Source organism: Micropterus dolomieu, linkage group LG21 (genome assembly GCF_021292245.1).
Source record: "Micropterus dolomieu isolate WLL.071019.BEF.003 ecotype Adirondacks linkage group LG21, ASM2129224v1, whole genome shotgun sequence".
In the NCBI taxonomy this organism is placed as follows: Eukaryota; Metazoa; Chordata; class Actinopteri; order Centrarchiformes; family Centrarchidae; genus Micropterus; species Micropterus dolomieu.
The window spans coordinates 15,626,589-15,647,367 of record NC_060170.1 but is presented as its reverse complement, the minus strand read 5'-3'; the positions used below and the strand labels follow the sequence as shown (position 1 = coordinate 15,647,367).

At 39.8% G+C, this 20,779-nt stretch overlaps 4 protein-coding genes across 4 annotated transcripts; all 4 read left to right on the top strand.

The window, feature by feature from the left end:
* Positions 1-6,068: 6,068 nt before the first annotated feature.
* Positions 6,069-6,935, top strand: LOC123959857 (G-protein coupled receptor 183-like). The gene has a single exon (XM_046034170.1). The coding sequence runs from the start codon at positions 6,069-6,071 to the stop codon at positions 6,933-6,935; it is 867 nt and encodes a 288-aa protein (XP_045890126.1).
* Positions 6,936-9,481: 2,546 nt separating this feature from the next.
* Positions 9,482-10,384, top strand: LOC123959856 (tachykinin-like peptides receptor 86C). The gene has a single exon (XM_046034169.1). The coding sequence runs from the start codon at positions 9,482-9,484 to the stop codon at positions 10,382-10,384; it is 903 nt and encodes a 300-aa protein (XP_045890125.1).
* A 4,958-nt stretch (positions 10,385-15,342) lies between these two features.
* Positions 15,343-16,380, top strand: LOC123959855 (G-protein coupled receptor 183-like). Its single transcript, XM_046034168.1, has 2 exons — positions 15,343-16,226; positions 16,323-16,380. Exons 1-2 carry the CDS (start codon positions 15,343-15,345, stop codon positions 16,378-16,380), a joined length of 942 nt encoding a protein of 313 aa, XP_045890124.1.
* Positions 16,381-17,707: 1,327 nt separating this feature from the next.
* Positions 17,708-18,595, top strand: LOC123959705 (G-protein coupled receptor 183-like). Its single transcript, XM_046033922.1, has one exon. The coding sequence runs from the start codon at positions 17,708-17,710 to the stop codon at positions 18,593-18,595; it is 888 nt and encodes a 295-aa protein (XP_045889878.1).
* The last annotated feature ends 2,184 nt before the right edge of the window (positions 18,596-20,779 follow it).

Genomic DNA, 20,779 nt, shown 5'->3' with positions numbered 1-20,779 from the left:
TTCTCAGCCCAGGACCCTTGGCAACTTTACCTGCAAGATGGCAGAGAGACAGAGAAAGACAGAGGGAGGGCTACATGCCCTGTTCAGACTGTGGTCTTCTTCTTCTCCCAGCAGCGCGACTAGCCATAGCCATGGTTCTATACTGCTGTATGCAGGTCTACGCTGCAAATGTCTGACGTGACAAGTTATCATGTATAATGTATAGGCCTTATTCTCGAATTAAAAATAATTAAACAAACCAAATGTGTTATGAGAGGGTGTGAGAGAAACCCGCACGTTTCGAGAGCAGTTTCACCTACATGCTAAAAACAATCTAGTGAATTGATTGATCAGCGGTCAAGGGATTTCCTTTTTATTATAGAAAATGCTTGAATCAAAATGGTAATGAAATCATCTTATATGACTTTAGCAGGGTTACATATAAAAAAGCTCGTTTCACTGCTGCAGATTAGGTAGGTAAACTGAGATAGATTTTTTTTACTATGTTTCTCTGCAAGTAGCCTATTCACTAGTAGCCTGTGCAATTTCAACATGCAATGTATTTTATGTGCCTATCACAATCACCGAAGACAACTGCATCAAACCTGTTTATTCTTAAATCAATTTATTAGTTGGATTTAAGATAACAGTTGCAATTTGAGACTTCAAATTTGTCCTCAAAGCAATAACAAATCTCGGCCATTCATCATGATTGATGGCCAAATTATTTATAGGTATCTGCAGAAAGGAAGAGAGAAGGAGAGAGATGTTTCTGAGTCAAAAATTGGGCACCAGATGTGCGGAAGTGTGGTGATCTGTTGGCTCCTCCCCTTAGCACAGAGGACCCAGACCAGCCTTCAGCCAATAGAAAACAAGATCCAACCTACTCATGGTCTCACCTAGACATACCAATTATTGGACCTCTATCAACGAGATTACTTTGATGATGCCACTTGGCTGCTGAGATAATGGATATTGTTGCCCATCGCCTGCAGTGCGCTACAGAGACACAGATTGATCCACACATTGCACCAGTTTAATTTCCCATGCTTTATGCTTATGGTTCAAATTCCTTGAATATCGAAGTTATGGCGCTGTGCCAAAGTGCTCTTCTGACACTCTGTGGTTACCGCGGAAACTGCATCCTCTGCCTGGAGGCTCAACACACTGAGTTGCATAATCAAGGTGCGTCGACTCACTGCATGTGTTTCTGGATTATTGGTTGCCTAGGCTGCACCGTAGTTGAAGATCCTTCGCGATCACCGACAATGGCTATGAGGCAACCATGTGAAAACCCTCATAAAGATAGGCAAAATAAAAATTCCTAATTGCCCATGTCCGATGGGAATTTATACCAGAATTCAGTTAAAACAGCCAATCAGCCTGGCCACAGCTAATCCCCCTTTTGCCAAGTTTCAGTGACACACGGTTAGGTCTGCTTTAGCAAAAAAAAAACATGTTACTATAGCAAAAATCTATTTAATTAAGGTGTCAGGAAAATTACCAGTCTCTGGAAATATGCTGGAGGCTACCAAGTAATAGCTTATTAAAAGATTCGTCCAACTTGGTCCTATGCATAGGCCTATTTCACATTTAAATTGTTTCCAGTAAGGAACCTTATAGATGTTGACAATTAAATTAAAACAAAATGGCTGTAATAACAAAATGTTGGCACAGTCAAGTTTCCCTTAGGCTATTGATTCATTTTTACTAGAGATAGCCTACCTACTATAAATAACTAAATTAAAACACGTGTTTGTCATTTCCATCAGTTTTTTTGTGGAACAACATTTCTCATGGCAAGACATTCAGACAACACACTTAGGCCTAATAGAGACCTGAAATTCTTTCATTGCGATTTGAAAACAACAATGGAGATATTGTGCTTAACAGATTAGATGTGCTGAGCACATGATTAAACATTTCCTATGCAAAGCCTGAATTGTCCTCGTTTGACAGCAAGCGTGCTTTCAAATGAAACTTCCTCTTCAGTCTTTGATTAGTTTGGTTATAAAACAACGTTTACTTTGACATCCATCCTAGTTTTAAATTACGCTGCGGGACCTGGGTAGGTATAGGGCCAAGTCGTCCAGGATGTCGCCTTATGAAGAGAAAGAAAGAGAAGGGAATCAATTTCAGTCTCAAGACTCAATAACGTAGTATACGTACATGTATAATAGTTGCCTTGGTGTTTCCATGGCAGACAAAAATACAGCAAGATTAAGAATTTCAAGTAAGATCCAACAACAACAAAAAATGAACAGGTCAAAACACATAATATCATAAAGTACAAAACTCTACTACAGTGTAACCGTGAGCTATTCATGTCAACAAGTGTGAAAAGTGGTGAACATGTGCAGGAGCATTCAGAATATTGATATTATATATATGATATTGAGGGTCTATAAACTACAATGAACTAATAAACGAATCCTAATAAAAAGATGTTTTCTGCCACGTTTATAAAGTGATTCTGAGCTTGGATAGTTGAGTAAAACATTTGAAAACTTGATTAAACTATCATGAAAGCCATCTTAGGATAACACTGAGGAGCTAACAACGTGTCTCGTCGAACATCACCACCCTCTTACCTACTCTTCCTACAGCAGGGTCTCCACACTTTAGTAAGCAGGTTTGCTCTGAGCGCCGTGCACCCTCTGATGTACAGGAGAGGGGTCAGGGCAGCATTAACTCTGGGCAAAATGCGAAGAGGGTCAGTGCCTTCATTCTTAAAAGTATAACACGTTGAACCAATGAAATTGCAGATGATAACATGACAGAATATGGGAAGCCACGTCCCCAAGAAAAACACAGCCACCACCAGTATGAGATACACCGATGAGCGCTTGCTCTCTCTCTCCTCAGATGGCGGTTCCCTCTCCAGCTGGAACCTGGCTATTACGAACAGTCTAATATTCAGCCCTATCATTATAATCACTGTGAATATGTTCCCCACAAACGTACCAATGCCCGTGATCTTTTTGGCTACCCCGACTGTGACCAGGTTGTGCACAGCCACGATCAAAAAAGCATAGACCCAGTAAACAGAGATGACCAGCAGGGTCCTGTTTCGGGTCATGCGCTGGGAGTATTTAAAAGGTGACACCACCGCGTGGTACCTGTCTGCCTGCGCGGCCAGGATGGCCATGTAAGACAGTCCTAGAAATGTGGGTGCAATATAAAAGGTTCTTGTCGGGGAGTCGACGTTATCCCTCACATCAAGAACGCCAACATAATAATATGACACGCCGGTGCAGATGTCACTGAAGCAGGTGCTCAGCATGTACATGAAGCGGTTCTCGCTGCGCAGCGCCTTGTGCAGCAGTATGGAGAGAGATACAGACACGTTGAGGAAAATGATGGTTGCAGCCAGAAAAATGCTGAAAAGAACTATCAACACATTGCCAAAGCTTGTTGGGGGCACCACAAGAGACAACCCCTGGCTTATGTTACTCATCGGTGCGGTTAAAACGTGTGTGCAACTGCGGGTTTAGGTCTTCGTTGCACAGGAAAGACCGGCAGCAATGCAGCTGTGTGACTGTACAGCTCCCATTTATCTGGGAAGCGCAGTCAGGCTTACAGGTGACTTTAATTCCCATGGACAACAAGTCAACAAGCTCCTGACAAAAACATACTGAGGTCAACAACTTATTAAAGTAGGCCTAACAGGCCTAAATATTACACTGTAGTAGCCTACAATTTTCTTTTATCATTATCTCAGGTTATCAGTTTTAGGTTTACATTATCACCACATATAGTCCAGACTTCAGTGCCTCTTATGTTAAATTCTGATGGGAGGAACATACTATCTGAAAAGATGACCTAATTTTGCAGGTTCTGCAATTTCACCCAAAGTCTGGAACAGCCTCCCTCTGGGTCTGAGGACAGCATCAAGAAAGGTCTTTTAGAAAGTGCAATAAACAAATCTTGTACCTAGAATCTGTCATTGCAACTTAAATACAATTATGTATCACATTGGCATTTTAAAAAAATCTTTCTCTTTGTAGGGTCTATTACTGAATGTAAACTAACCGTTGTTCTTTTAAATTGACTGCACTCGCTTTCTAATTATTCAGTTGTCTATTGTTTTCCTTTAATGTAAAGCACTTTGAAAAACATTTATTAGCTGACATCAACATCTGAAACTTCCTGCTTGTTAACATGTTAGGACACAAGAAAGTAGAGAAAGTATAGAGATTACTTGCTATATACTTTGTACTGTTTTATGCAGCTGTTTCCAAAGTTTGTTGCTTTAGAGGCACAAAAGAACAATATTTAATAGAGAAAACTCCCTTACTCTTCTCATCTAACCTGTCTGTACTGAGCTTACCTAACAGCTGCATAAACCCTCTCTAACAGGCCTAATTATTAATAAGGTTAAGTAGCCTGAATATTTGGGCTTTTTTGAAACATGTAGACCTAAATAAAACATAATTTGTTTCAATTAGTAATCACTGCTGCTGGAGACGACTCATGATTCATAGTGTCTGGATCCACAACAGTCTGAACAAAGAAGCTGTGTAATGCATGTGTCAACTGACATGACAGACTGACTTCTTTAAAGTGGTTAACGCAAATAAATGTTTCAGTGATGTCATATTTTTACACTCTAGACCTCATAGCCTATAAATCCTATTGTCTGTGCAGGATTTCATTTCAAGTGTATGTTTGTTGTTTGATAAAGAGAAAGCCTCAGTGGATAAAGCTGTGAACCAAAGCACCTCTACATCATGACATCCACTGGGAGGGCCAGTTTCAGACAGGATCAAACTTTAGGGTTTACTACTATTGAACTGAACTGACCTGGGAATCCAGACATTAAAAAAACATTCACAGGCAGGTATGGGACAAGAGTTTTACTTATTTGGTAAGATTAATGATTACTCCAAACAGTGGAGAGAAGTTATAGGTCATATAGCCTAGTGAAAAAAATATGTATTGCTCCCTCTAGTGGCCGAAAAACGCTTTGAATTCAGTCGGGTGAATATAGATCAAATGATTAACTTCCAAGGGGACAGACGTCGCAATATTAAGCATTAAAAAACATAAATGCTCAGATGTTTGTAAATGTTTGCAAAATGTACCTGGATTAAAAGAAAACACGGTGTATTGTCGTGGCATGTGTTTACAGTATGTTGGTTAGCCTCCATCCATCCATTGTCAACCGCTTATCCTGCGTACAGGGTCGCGGGGGGCTGTAGCCTATCCCAGCTGACATTGGGCGAAAGGCTGGGTACACCCTGGACAGGTCGCCAGTCCATCGCAGGGCCACACATAGACAGACAACCACTCACACTCACATTCACACCTAAGGGCAATTTTAGAGACACCAATTAACCTAGTCTGCATGTCTTTGGGTGGTGGGAGGAAGCTGGAGCACCCGGAGAGAACCCAAGCAGACAACATGCAAACTCCACACAGAAAGGCCGGGGCAACCGGGGTTTGAACCCACGACCTTCTTGCTGTGAGGCAACAGTGCCAGTTTTTATAATTAAGATTGCCACTTCATGTCCATGCTTGGTAATTTGGATGAAATATGGCTATAATCATTGTCTACATTTATTAACACCTGAAAATTGGATTAGAGAGGACAAAACAGACATTTGTGCGTATTCTAATCATTCTCATCATCCTCCATTACAACTGTGAAAAAGGAAAGCCTAAAAAGCACTTAGACAGTCCTGCACAATAAAAAAGCACTTTCTTCATTAAACAGATTGCCAGTTTAAGCAAAAGACGTTTTGTAATTTTGTTGAAGAATAGCAATGTTGAAACTAGAAAAGTTTATACTCTGCTCCGAAGAGAGGCATGTGCACTGAAGTCACTGAGGTCTGGTTCAGGATTATCCAGGGATAATAAGTTAATCACTTTTGTTCAGACTTTAAGGTGAAAAGAACTGATAGTTTTTACTCTCACGGGACTTACAGTGAATAGGCTATCTGGCATTCGGCTGTTCCACCTGTTAACATAACACTTGTTTATGGTAAAGCCCCTGCGCTCTAGGGATGAGGAAGGATGCTTAAACTCTGAAGAGTAGCACCATTCATCTATAAATACAATGAGTGCGCGTCTTCTGGCGGAGCGTCAGGATGCTCCTCAACGCTACCGTTCCTCTATCGGTGGCTTTCGGCACTCCGGAGGACTTCCTCATCTTCATCTTCCATATCCTGTTCGCCACAAGCGCCGTGCTCGTCGCCGGCTCGGTGGTCATCGGTATATCCTCCACCCGCTCTCTGCGAGGCCAGAACCGTTTTATATTCATGCTGAACACGAGCATTAGTGACACTCTGACCGGCTTCTCGGTCTACTACCTCGGCCTCTTCGACGTGCAGGAGGGCTATCCCTCGAGGAATGGGACTTACTATATTTTACCCTCATTTCTAGGTGTCAATGTGTTAACATTCCTCTTCGCTCAGTTTGACAGGTACTTCGCCGTGTGTCATCCATTCTTTTACAACCGCTACATAACGAGATCTTTTGTCATTGGGATTTGCGCATTTTGCTGGATTTACACATACTCTATCCTCACCGTGCAGAACATGGTGCCTGTTTCAAAGGCGGCTCAAATAAACGCGTTCGGTGTAATGACTTTACAGGTTATAGTTCTCATTAAAGTGTTGATGACAATTAAATTATATGTTATTGCCAGGAATCATCTGGTGAGAGAGGCGCCCAGTGCTGAGAGAGACAACAAAAATGAGTCGCTGCGCATCATTGTGTTTGTAGTTATTTGCTTCTTGGCCTTGTGGTGTCCATCCTTTGTCAATATAATTTTCAGACAGTTGAGCAGCAATGGTCTGAGGTTTCGGAATGAAGCCACTAACCTGTTCGCCACCATGGCGCGTCTGAACGCATTGGTCACTCCGGCTGTGTACATCTGGGGCAGCCCGGCGCTGCGGGCAGCCGTGTGGAGAACTGTGTGGCGGAGGGTGTGCCCCAGGCAGAGGGCAAGGTAAGAGTCGGTCTGGACTTCTGAATTGAACATTTTACTATTTACTCGCGTTATGTAGCCTACCTACTGTTTAAAATCAATAAGTATTTGCTTTTTCTGTCCATTTTTTGTCTGAATAAGAAATAAGACAATTACTGTAACTCTCTCTCTGCCCACCCTACCTCTCTCTTTCAGAATTGGCTTAAACTTTGATGAAGTGACAAGGAAACGATAACGAAGCCGCCAGCATCAACATCATCATAAGGAGTATGGACTAAAGAGCCAGATCACGTGGCTGACGTGAAAATTGTTTCAATGACTGAATGAATTTATGTGAGTTTTCAATCGTTATGTTTTTAAAATGTCTGAAACAAAACGCACTTGCTAGATTGGTCAGATGAAGTTTCTGCGTGACAATCTGGATGTGAGAGTGAAATGTGGATTGTGTTTGAGATTAGGAGAGGGCTGTTGGTCGAAAATTCTCCCTGTAGGCCTATGTGTCACTGCCACATATTTCGACTGCAGTCCATTACAGTTTGGGACTAAGCCCACTAGTGACATTTCACTTGGGAACGACGTATTGTTGTCCACATGAAACACATCTATCATAAACGGGTTACATTTATAAGGTATAGGCTATACAAAATAATTAAATATTTGAATAAACCTTTCTGTAATATCTGCCTCTGCTTATCTTGAACTTAGTTTATGGATTGTGTTTTATTTTCTCTAAAATTCATCTTCATCCAGGTGCTAACATTGCATTTCCCTGTCTTCAGTGTCCTATTAAAATGTGGATGTCATTTTAATTATTAAACGTTTTGCAATAACAGTTGTTTAGTTCATCACACAACAGTAGCCTATAACAGAAATGAATTTCACCGTTAATTACCGCACAACAAAACGTAAACATAAACGTTTGTTTAACACAACGAAACGAAATTTGAGCGAAGTGAAAACGTTTAAAGATAATGGACCCACCTTCCATTCAGGGGCAGGTGATCAGGTTAATGTGACTATCTGTGTGAGGGAATCTGTATCACAGCACTGTGAATGTAAATATTCCTAGGTCTGAAAATATATAGCCTATTCAGCTGGGATAAAGGCTCCAGGCTATACCTATTCAGTTCAGGTGGATCATTTGTTCTGCTTGATGTCAGTTCAGCTGCTCACTGTGCTGATCCCCGGTAACGCGATAAGCTATCATGCTATCATCATCAGTGACGGGATGAAAGTTTAACTGGACTGGCGGAAATGTCCTGTAAAATGTAAAGTTATGTTAGTTTATTCTGACTTATGGTAGGCTACCATTCTGGTATTTGTCCCGATCGTGATCGCGAGGCTTCAAGCCGCGAAGCTTGTCTCAGACTTGCTGCTTGAAATTGCCACAATTGGGCCAAAATACACAGTGATGCACAAACTGTAAAACAAAATTATGAGAGAGTAAACATGGGGATTCAGTGGTTGGACATATCACAGTTTAGTCATGAAATTGACATTTCCGAGCAGCAGCCAGCGGTGGCAGACCGGAGCGAGTAGGCTAGGCGGACTGGCTAGGCTAGGATGGATTTTAATTGATTTAGAAAAATATAGAGTGACTGACTTCTGAATTGACCATATGGTTGCAGTGAGGCAAACGTCACATATCAGTGGATGTCTTAGGTTTTTTTGAAGTTTGAAAAGTGTCAGGTGAACTGGCGGAACCGTCTGGGACAAGTTTTAGAGAAAAGAGATAAAATATTGCATAATTTGACATTTTTAGAGCAGAAGACCACCTGCAAATAGGCAGATGAATCCAGAGATTAAAATAATCAAAGAAGTTTGACTCTAAACGAAGCCGTTTCCGAGATAATTGCAAAACGTAAAGTTGATTGTAATAGTGCCACCATGAGGTCTAAGAGTGCCATTTTTTGCCTTAGTAGTGGGTGGAATTTGCAACCTATTTGCCAATTTTGGTGAGTTTTCGTCCAGCAGTTTTTGCTGCCCAAACACTTTTAGCGGAGAAAAAGACGAAAGAATAGTGACAACAAAACTTCGCTGCTTGGATCCCTAATAAATCAGGACAAGAGTAGGCCTACGGACTGGAGTCAGTGCTTTGGACAGCTTTCTTGATGCGGCCAGCCGCATTCAGAAGCAGGTCGGCGGCGTGGCCCTGACGCTGATGATCGCATAAAGCAGCGCTGACAGATGCAGGTTCAGGACCCTGGTCAGCTCCGTCCTGTTGTTGTTGAAAATAGTTTCTCCAGACGGGCCGTGATGGTTTATGGTGCTATGCTTTCATAAATACAAGATAACTTAACGTATGTAGCTTTTTCCTGTTGTTGTTTGTTTGAATGAAATAAAGGGGATTTTTAAAAACTATTCAAAATAAAAAAATGATCACATAAAGAAAGGGCGATGGGACGTCATTTACGGTCCACACGGTCATTGTCTCCTCCTACACGCCTCACACCCTCCAACATCACCATGGATCATTTACAGTCTTCATAACAAAAATAACTGACTTTAAAACAGGAGTGTTACTCTGTTTTTGTCGCAGTTCAGATTGGGCTGCTTCTGCGCACTCCTATCATGATCCTCTTTATCAACATAACGCTCATTCCTCTGTGTGTTGACTTTAACAGTCCGGGAGATTATTTTATTTTTATTTTTCACATCATGTCCGGGATTAGCACCGTGCTAGTGGCCGGTTCAGTGGCATGTGGTATTATTAACACCCATGCACTTTTAAGACAAAACCGGTTTATATTTATGCTGAACACAAGTATTTGTGATACAATGACCGGCTGTGGTATTTTCTATGAATTTCTCTTTGATGTGCGGTTGGGCTTACCTTTTATGAATGACACTTACTACATGTTACCATCTCTTCTTGGAGTTAATATCATGACGTTCCTATTCGCCCAGTTTGAACGATATATTGCCGTATGTCATCCATTTTTTTATGGTCGTTTTATCAGCATAAGAGTGATTGTGGGTGTCAACGTGTATAGCTGGGTGCATGTTTACGGTCAGCTGCTCGTACAACACATGGTGCCACTTTCTACAGCCATGAAGATCGCAACATACAGCAGAATTAGTTTGTTGCCGATAATTTTCATAAAAATAACCATAACAATAAAGTTGCTTATCGTGGCGAAGTACCACCTCCTCCGAGAGCCGCCGGGCCAGGAGAGAGACAGTAAGAAGGAGTCCTTGTTGATTATAATAGTGGTGGTGGTCATGTTTTTTCTGCTGCTGTGGGGCCCATCCTTGCTCTATTCGATTGTATCTCAGATGACGGGGAAAGACTTTGTCTTTAAAAACGACGCCGTTAACCCAATGAAAAATTTAACCCGCAGCATCGCTCTGGGTACTCCGTCTATCTACCTATGGGCGAGCCCTTCACTCAGGACGGCCGTGTGGAGAACCGTGTGGAGCAAAATCTGCTGCTGCAAAAGGTTGGTCGGACTAATTATGTTAAGGGTAAACTAATGCTTTATTGACTGAGGAGTGTTCAAACTTGACAGAGAGTTCGTTTCAATGGCTGCATCTCCAAATTAACATAAATACAATTGAAACAGAACGTATTCAATTCCACCCAGTGTGACCATGCGTTATTTTGTAGGTTACTTTAATTTTAATAAGCAGAATGCAATGAGAATGCAACTGATGATCTAATTTAAATAACAGTGGCCGGAGGCTTTTACTGACAACTGAAAACTGTGGCAAAACCACAGCAGTGACCTTTTAAATGCAATGTAAATAATTGTTAATAATTTACACTGGAATTCAGGAAGCCAAAACAATTGAACGACAGTAATACAGGCCTTTTCCACGGCAGATATTTTAGGTTTCAGGAACCTGGTATTATGGATGACGTCTTGTCACATAGATTTTCAGGGCCAACCCGGTCTCCTATAAATTACGTGTATATGCTACTAATTTGCTACAGCAAATTTGTTTTGGAGGAAACGTTATGTCGGCAGGATTCGTTTTTCCCTCAGTATTATGAGGATACGTTGTTAACTAACATATATTAATTTGAGTTTACCACAAGATACCAGCTCTTCCAATACAATATCAGTTCGTGCAAATAAGGCCCTATCTAAATGTATAGTTTGGAGTGACTTCACTCAAAAAAACGTAGCTTGTGGACATACAGTAAACCAGATAATTAGATTTCTAACAATGTTAGAAACTGGTGTTATAAACATAATTTCTAAGAAACATACACGTCGCGCAAATTATTGTTTTATAGTAGGTCTAGTGAAAGAGGCATAATAAATCATCTAAATCCTGTAAAAGCTTTAACATATTAGACATGTTTTTTCTTTACATTTTAAATTATGACCAAATAAATTATGATTTTTTTGTATTCTAATACAATGCAGGTAGAATTTGATGTAACTTTATTGATTTAATGGCAGTTCAAGTTAACTATTTTTGAACTTGTTACTATTACTTGAATTAAAATTAAATGTATTTTTTTAAGAATTAAATCTATAAATGCTATGGCCTTTTGGATCTGGTGTATTTTTTGTAGCAAGTCCTGGATTATTCTTTTAAGGATTTTAGCACAATGTCTTTCTAAATGTTAACGCTGGAGAGTATCATGTCAAACTGTATTTTACATACAATATAATGATAAAAAATAATTCACAATTGATGAACATTTTTGCTTATTAAGTTGGCGGGATGATCGGAAGATTCATAGTGACAAAGATGACCTCTTTCTGTCTTTTTGAGTGTTTACACACTTAGACTTAGTTAGCATAAGCTATTTTTTATTTTAAAATTGACCCCTTGGCGTCTCCTTTGAACGCATTGGGTATCCCTTTAGTGTAGGTTGCTAGCTTGACCGGATGTTGCATATTATCTGTGGCTAATATGACTGCGGAGCCCTACACGTGCAAAAACGAGGCTGAAGGGTAACCATGGCGTTCAAAAGCGACGTCAAGGGGTTTTTTGACCAAGCATCCATATGTGACGAGTTGGGATGAGAACAGGTTGCTAAAGGGCCTACTAACCAATACTGACAAAAGCTGTCTCCATGTTAAACAGGTAGGATATGACTTGAGGACCTATCCAGAAATACCGAACAAATGTTTCCATCTATAGATTGCTCTGTAGTATCAACTGCAACAGTTTAATCGAGGAGGACTAGGGCAGAAGCATGCCTACATCAGCCCTTCATCTGAATTCGCAGGTGTCATCCCAAATAACGCTGGATCCAGAATAGTCAATTTTCTCATTATAAATTTTGAACACAGATTTGTTCATTTAAATCCGTTTTTAAAACTTTCTTATCCAAAGACAAAAATAAAATAAAATAAACTTGACCTTCTGGTTATAAAGTTGTCCTATACTCTTTGTGACATAGGCTAAATAAATTATAATATATTACTGTTGTGTGGTTGCAGAGGGAAGGCCAAGGATGGTTTTCTAGATCCATATTACCATGTTATGTCAGCCATAAATTTAACTTTTTTAATATTTCCCCACCAAAATGTTGTTCTAGGCCGGATGGAAAAGGCAGAATATTAGAAACACCTCTCAATATAATGCAGTGCACCACCACCATTAACTTTGACCTTAATGCTAAAACATATAAGTGAATTAACACATTTATGACTGTGTAAAAAAATCCTGGACATTAAAGGCACCATGAAAGTAGATTTTATCGCAGGTGTACCTCATAAAGTGGTCACTAGGTGTAGTTGGAGGCAGTGGCGGCTCCTGCCAAATCTCTCAGGGGGGGGGGCAATTGTTGCGATGATGGCTAAGGTGACCAGTTCAATGGTCTTAGTCTACTATAAGACAAGGCTTGTTCCTTAGGCTACATACTGTACAGTATTTGTGAACAGCTACATCCTGAAGTTCATTGTCAATGTCTACAATGAATGAACAGTCCACAGTTGGCTCCCCGTGGCCTGCAGAATCAAATTCAAGTCACTAATGCTTGCATACAGAGTGACTACTGGGTCTGCATCCATCTACCTAAACTCCATAATACAAACTTACGTTACTTCTCGGCTGCTACGCTCCTCCAACGAACGCCGCCTGGCTCTGCCATCCCTTCACACAAAGCAATCCCAGTCCCGGCTGTTTGCATCTGTGACACCACGATAGTGGAACGAGCTACCACACGCCATCAGAGCAGGGGCGTCCCTCTCTAACTTCAAGAAGCTCTTGAAAACTCATCTCTTCCGAGAACACTTCCTCTTATAAGACCTCTAACTCCTAACCTCTAACATGCACTTCCTGTGCTCTTCTTCTTCTATCCCCTACAATGATCTTGTATTTATTGCACTTTTTGTTAACTCTTACTTCCTTCCCTAGGTATCTACCCCATTGATGTGATATGTACTGTGAGCTCTTACTAGTATTTATTGCTGCTCTTACTAGTATGTATTGTCAGTTGTAGATCTGTATTTGATGCTTGTATGTCGTTCCTCAAATGTAAGTCGCTTTGGATAAAAGCGTCTGCCAAATGAGTAAATGTAAATGTAACAGATCTTTAGACCTTTGGATGTAAAGGCAACTACTTTAGCAATAAAGATAAAAAGAATGACTCTCACAATCATCTGATTTAGCAGTGACAATCCTTTTATTTAGGATCAACAAATCCAGAATAAAGCGCAGTGGCACTGGGCTGATGATGTGTGATGAATAAAATTATTTACAGTTAATCTTGCGTTACACGTAAGGGACTCGTCTCAAGTAACAGGCTACAGTAATGTAATAATGTCACATGTGCTGTATATGAAGGTGGATCAAACTTAAGTAATCTTAAATATTTAATGGGGTACAGAGGAGCACAGTATTTATTTTCATTCTTTAAGTTACACACATTACACAAGACTAATAAGGTAAGAAGAGAGTAGTAAAAAATCCACTTGTTATCCTGTAGATATACAGTATTATTAGGGGTGTGGGCTGTATGTACTCTATAATCGCACAGTAACAACAAGCTATGTGCTGTTCTCCCATTCTCACTCTGTATTTACACAATAAGGCGTGTAAGGGGAAATATAAAAAAAGGTATATTATATTATGTTTGGTTTATTTTCTGTGTTGCTTTCCTACTTCTTCTTCTTTTTACCCTCCTCAGACAAGATGCCAGTGGCGGCCACATCATGCTACCTCCTCTTTCTTCTTCAGTTTATGGCAATAAAAGAAAAAAACAACACATCAAATAATTGTTAACGTTACTGGTTAAGTGCAGCTAACTTTAAATTTACTCCACCACCATACATAAAACATGGCTAAGTAACAATCACATTTAACATAAACATAAAAGTCGGCTTAATAATAACTATCAAGATTATTAGCTTAGCCTATGGCATTTTACGAAGCATAAATTAACCTAGCGGACTTTTCCTCTCCTCATAGTTTAACAAATTAGGCCTAACGTTACATGTATTATTTATAGTGTTTAAGTCGCTGCATCTCCCGACACCACGGTGAAATTTTCAGCCTGAACATACGTTTTAAAACAGCAGCTGGTCGTAGTGAGAGAAACAAGCTGGAGGACCGCAGAGCCGTTTTCAGGTGGCAGAAGCGTAACTCAGCTACTGGGCGCGTGACGTAAACACGTTAGTGCGAGCCCTCCCGGAACCCATACAGACGGCATTGCAGCGGGAAAAAAACTCCCTTTACATGAAAGTCAATGAGAGAGATCTGGGCGATTTACAACCAGACTGAAATCGCATCAAAAGAGGCGGGACTCCCCGGAACAGGACTTGACGCTGATTGGACAGCGATATTCAGAGACAAGCTGTCTGTCAAAAAACAGTCACAGCTAACCAACAGTGTTGTAGAAAGTGTGAGAAAAATCCCCTGCCTTTCCCGGCTTGGCGGTGCGTCGCCCGGTCGCGCTAATGAACAAGCCGCCCCTGGTTGGAGGTAATTTAATTGAAAACCAAGGAACAGAATTTGCAAAACTACAACACAATATCAACTGACATTTTAAGGGCCATCAAATGGGCCATGTTTTATTTCCTAATCTTGAGGCATCTTCCTGAAGACCAGGCATATGAGGGTGGGGGACTCTGACATTTGGTTTGTGTTATGATTTGAATTTAATTATTATAAAATTTATTATAAAATTTGTGTATATATTTCATTATGAAGTGTGCATCCTCTCTATCAATACTGTAAAATCTATAGGCTATTATGTTTATGCTTATTTCATTACACCCCCACCCCACCAAATAAAATTGGAAAACTGAAATAAAAAAATGTAGCCTAAGCCAAGAGTTTTAATTGACAATGCCTTAATAAACAAAAAACAAACCAACAACAAACAACAAACATTATCTCACTTTCCATTGAAATGGAAAGTGAGATAATGTAATTTCTCATGGGGAAAAACAGCCTGGGTTCATGGGCAGTGGCTTATTAATCAGATATATATAAATACATTCAATTCAAGCTGCATTATTGAAAGAATGCTCCTCTCCAACATCACTGAATCTCGAACTGGAGGAGTTCCCCTCTCGGTGAACTTCGAGAGTCCTGTAGATTATCTCATTTTCATTTTCCAGATTTTATTCGCCACAGCTACTATCCTCGTAGCAGGACCTGTAGTCATTACCATCTTGGCCACCAGAGCGCTCCGCCTCCAAAACAGGTTCATTTTCATGCTGAACACCAGTGTGTGTGACACGCTGGTTGGGTTTTCTGTGTATTACATCGGTCTGTTTGATGTTCAGGAAGGCTATCCTTCGAGGAATGGGACTTATAATATTTTAAATTCTCTTCTTGGGGTAAACATGATGACATTTTTATTTGCACAATTTGACCGCTATTTTGCCATTTGTCATCCATACATCTACACGCGCTTTATAACACGGCGAGTGACTATTTCTATAAATGTCTACTGTTGGCTTCATGTCTATGGTCAGCTGATGGTTATAAATATCTTGCCACTTTCCAAAGCAATACAGCTGTATGTTTTCGGTATTGTCAGTTTACAAGTCATTGTGCTCACCAAAGTGATCATGACTATCAAACTGTATGTTGTTGCCAGATTCCAGGTTGAAAGAGACCCTCCCAGCGCAGACAAAGAAAGCAAGAAGGAGTCATTAAGAATTATCATATTTGTTGTCACAAGCTTCTTGGTGTTGTGGGGCCCCTCTTTTGTTAATATCATCCTCAGACTGCTACTAAACGGAGGGCTGACATTTAGAAACGAGGCCACCAATCCTTTCGCCATCATGGCTCGATTAAACGCTGTGTGCACACCGGCAGTGTACTTGTGGGGGAGTCCGGCTCTGAGGAAAGCCTTAGTGAAGACAGTGTGGGGAAGAGTGTGCCCAAGATGCAAGAAGAGGTAAGAGGTTAAATGTCGCTATTCTGAATTAAGATGCCATTCATTTCTCTCACTATTACACTTTCACTCAGCAGCTGTTTGCTGCTTTTTTCACAGAGTGGGCTCCTGTCCTGTGATGGGAAATGGCAAAGGAAGGCCTCTGAAGATTCACTGACTGTGAAAATCTGTTAACCGATTTTTTATTTAAACTGTAAATGTGACAAAAGATATAAGTCACATGTTGCCCCGACAGTTTGTTCCTGACCGTGAAGTTCAGTTTGGGATTTCCGTGCTTTATTTAGGCATTTTAAGGTTTAGGCTACTATTGTAGTTAGGGTAAAGTATAAAACACCTTTGGCTTTCTCAACGACCTTTCCTTCCAATAAAACATGTTATACAGGCCTAATAATAATATTAAAATATTTTAACTAGGCCAATGTATTTTGAAGTATAATAGGGGATATTAAGTAGGCTAACCTATTGAGTTGTGTTTGCACAGCTTGGTCAATATGGAGTGGAACATTTAGTGTTACAGTAGCAACTAGTGAATGTAAATTTTGGGTTAACTATTGAGTTCAAATAATCGACTATTATTTACATTAAGTACATTATTTAATGGATTGCTATTTGTAAGGAAAGTACCCCAAAAAAAGGTCACTCACTTGTCCTTATAGCCTACTTTTTTATTTTATAATGTGGTTAAATACAATGTCATAATATGACATAGCCTATTATTGTGCGTATGAGGATGAGGTTTAATTAGGCTATTTATCTGCAACATGTCTGGCATTGGCAAACTAGATTAACACATACTTTGTTGTAGTTTCTTCTCCAAATTTTACAAGGTGTATTCATATTACTGTGTTTCATGATGTCTCTGAGCTGATAAAATAATCGCTGCTTTTCAACATTTTACGAAAAACACACATAATTTAACACAATAAAAAATGCTGCTTGAAGAGATCGCAGCACCCCCTGCTGGTGTTTTGAGATAAAATACTCCAAACGATTGATGCACTCGCAAATTAGACTGTTAATGTCGTGATGTAGTATGTCATCTGTTTCATTTAGATCAAATATTTTTTTTTTTAACAAAGATGTTTCTATCGGGTTATATTGGGCCCCATATTTTCCAACAATCCTGAATTTGTTATAGCAATTAGCCTAGGAAACATGTTATGTTACATCCATTATCATATAGTAGCCTATCATTAGACCTGATTATTTTTATATTGTTGATGCATCAGGATGAGGATATATTGTTAAATGACAGCACACCAAAAATCATGTAGGCCCATAACAGCCGAATGTGCTGCATAAAACTATGATAAAGTGGTCGTGTCTTTCCAGGTTAAACTAAATTCTCTGCAGGACTTCTTGCACTAGGCTGGTGTTAAAGGGAGGATAAACGCCATTAGATCATAGCATCTCAATAGATCAAAGATGGTGACTTCAAGGTAGGAGGTCTATAAAATAGTCGTTGCACCACCTGCGCATGAACAATGCTCCACTCCAACATCACGGACTCTTTGACGTTTGGAGTTCCCCTCTCGGTGAACTTCGTCAGTCCTGAGGATTATTTTATCTTTATATTCCAGATTTTATTTGCTACAACTACTGTTCTCGTAGCAGGAACAGTAGTCATAGGCATCTTGGCCACCAGAGCGCTGCGCATTCAAAAAAGGTTTATTTTCATGCTGAACACTAGTATTTGTGATATGCTGGTTGGGTTTTCGGTATATTATCTTGGTCTGTTTGATGTTCAGGAGGGATATCCGTCTAGAAATGGAACTTATAATGTTTTACCGTCACTTCTAGGGGTCAATATACTGACATTTTTGTTTGCACAATTTGACCGGTATTTTGCTGTGTGTTATCCATTCACCTACAGCCGCTTCATAACAAGAAATTTTGTGATAGGCATTAACATCTACTGCTGGGTTTACAATTTTGCCCACTTGCTCGCTAGGAATTTGTTGCCACTTTCCAAAGCGATACAACTGTATGTGTTCAGCATCGTCTTCATTCAAATAGTTATACTCACCAAAGTGGTAATGACTATCAAACTGTATGTTATTGCCAGATTCCAGGTTGATAGAGACCCTCCAAGTCCCGAGAAAGAAAGTAAGAAGGAGTCTTTGAGAATTATAATATTGGTTGTTATAAGCTTCTTGGTGTTGTGGTACCCCTCTTTTGTCAATATTATCGTCAGATTTATGGTAGGAGGAGGTCTGACATTTAGGAACGAAGCCACCAATCTGTTCGCCATCATGGCTCGTTTCAACGCTGTGTGCACACCGTCCATGTATATCTGGGGGAGTCCGGCTCTGAGGGAAGCCGCGATGAGGACAGTGTGGGGTAGAGTGTGCCCAAGATGCAAGAGGAGGTAGGGGAGGCATAAAGGCACATGTTCATCAACACATACTGGGATTTTTATCATTTGATGCAGTGGTTGCTTATTTAAATTGTCTTTAACCCCTTTTTTCAGAGTCGGTTCCAAAAAATGAACGGAAATCACAAGAACCCGACGACTCCATTCAGTACGTTCTTCAACTGTAGCCTATTTGTTTTTGCCATCTCGCGTTTTCTCTATCTTTTCTCTATCAACAGTGGAGTCCGTTTTTATGCAAACGCTATTTTCTGAAATATTTGTATCTTAAAAGGTCGGGCTAATTTTCATCTGAATTAACTGTTGATTTAGTGGCAGCGTCCCTTTAATGATCCAAAAGATCGATCAGCCATTAGGCTACTATTAAATCTTAGAGAAGTAGTCGTACTGTAGTTTCTCTCCTCGTGAATCTGAAAAAATGACATTATATAAGAAATGTCAAACAAAGTGGAAAATAAACCTACGTAAGCTTTATATAAAGTTCAGATACAATTTTAAATAGTAAATTCGTTTGCACTAATCAATTATAGCTACTATAGGTGGGCAGAGCCGGAATGCTCAACTGGCGAGTGGGTATCTGGGTGATCTTATCCAGATTAACATAACAAGTGGACAGCTCGTTGTGCTGGGGGTAGGGAACATTAGGTAAAGGAAAAGCCTGGTGTTTCCACTGTGTTTCCAGCCATGTAAATTTAAATTAGCCTATCTATAGGTTAATATGTAGATTGCTGTAAGGAGTGTCGCTGTCCATGGTGTGTGGTGCTGAATCGCGGTTAAACCTATATGTAAACACAGTAGAGTGATGAGCACACAAGTCATGCTATTTTGGCTTTTTGATGTTTCTTGCTGTTACACTGTGAATCTGTTATGGTTTTGGCAGTCAGCTTTAATAAATAAACTAAACGTTTACGGTGGTGTTAATGTTGTAGGCTACGTGTATGCGTATATCCGCTTTTTATACTCGGAGGTTGCGGCCCCGGCCTGACTGAGCAGGAGATTTGTTGTGCATTGACCTACAAATATGGAAAGCTTAATAATATGTCCATAACTTGAGATGTAAGTATCCCAATTGATTATTGATATGTAATCTTTAAAAAAAGATTAAGAAAAGCAACGGCTATGAAGGTTCGTTTGGAAACGGGAGACGAATAAGAATCATACCTGGTGTCACATACACAGTGGATGCAGTGGCCTTTCCACAAATAATTTACGTAGATGGAATAAGCCAGACCTCTAGCTAAATATTTTCACTGAAAAGAATGCTTTTGTTCATTAATTAATCATTGTTATTTTTTTCAAAATGTTTATTATGAATTAGCCACCCCACTTTTTTATGTAAATGAACATAAACAAGTTTCTACTTTAAATTCATACATGAACAAACAATAATTAAGGCTTTTCCCCCTCATATTTTTTCTCCATGTGAAAAGACCTTAAATAAAAGCTCTTTTCAAATTCTTCATTTAAATACTTGAATTAAATGTTTGTTGTAAAAGGGCTATCTGAAAAGTTTGAAGGATTACTATTGAGGTCTAGCAGGTGGTGTTAACTTTAAATTCTACAAGAACCTCTTTTACTCCATGGGAGTGCAAAGGCCAACGCATAGATGACGTCAGATTAAATCTCTCTGATTCAAACATTCACGCTAAATAAATAAAAGAAATAAGAATTTCAACCAACCCTTCTTAACGTTTTGTAGTTTAAGCAAAAAGAAATAAACACACTTAGGCTGCCTTCTATGTCTATGTGTGAGCTTTCCAGGACACTAATACATCCAGCTTATTAAACACACTTACCGTATTGCAGACTTATCAAACAAACGTACCTTATTGCAGAATTTGGGGTGATGGCAAGCCAAAAATGTAGGAAACATGCATTACTCTAGTTGGCTTAAACTGGTGTTGCCAAGTGTATTTGGTCTCGCGTGTATTTCAAAATACAGCGGTAGATGTAGCAGGAATATTAAAGCCCAGTGAATTACTAGTCCAACAGTAATGTGGCAGGTAGCTTGTACCCGACACATAAGTTACTCTAGGTAACTTGTACCTTGGACCAAATAGTGATTGTGTTTTTCAACACTGCACTCCAGTTATATGCATGTTCCTCTATGTTATTCATTCATCAGTGTGCAACCTATCTACAGATATCATATTTTACAGAGGTTTAGACAAATATTAGTAATCAG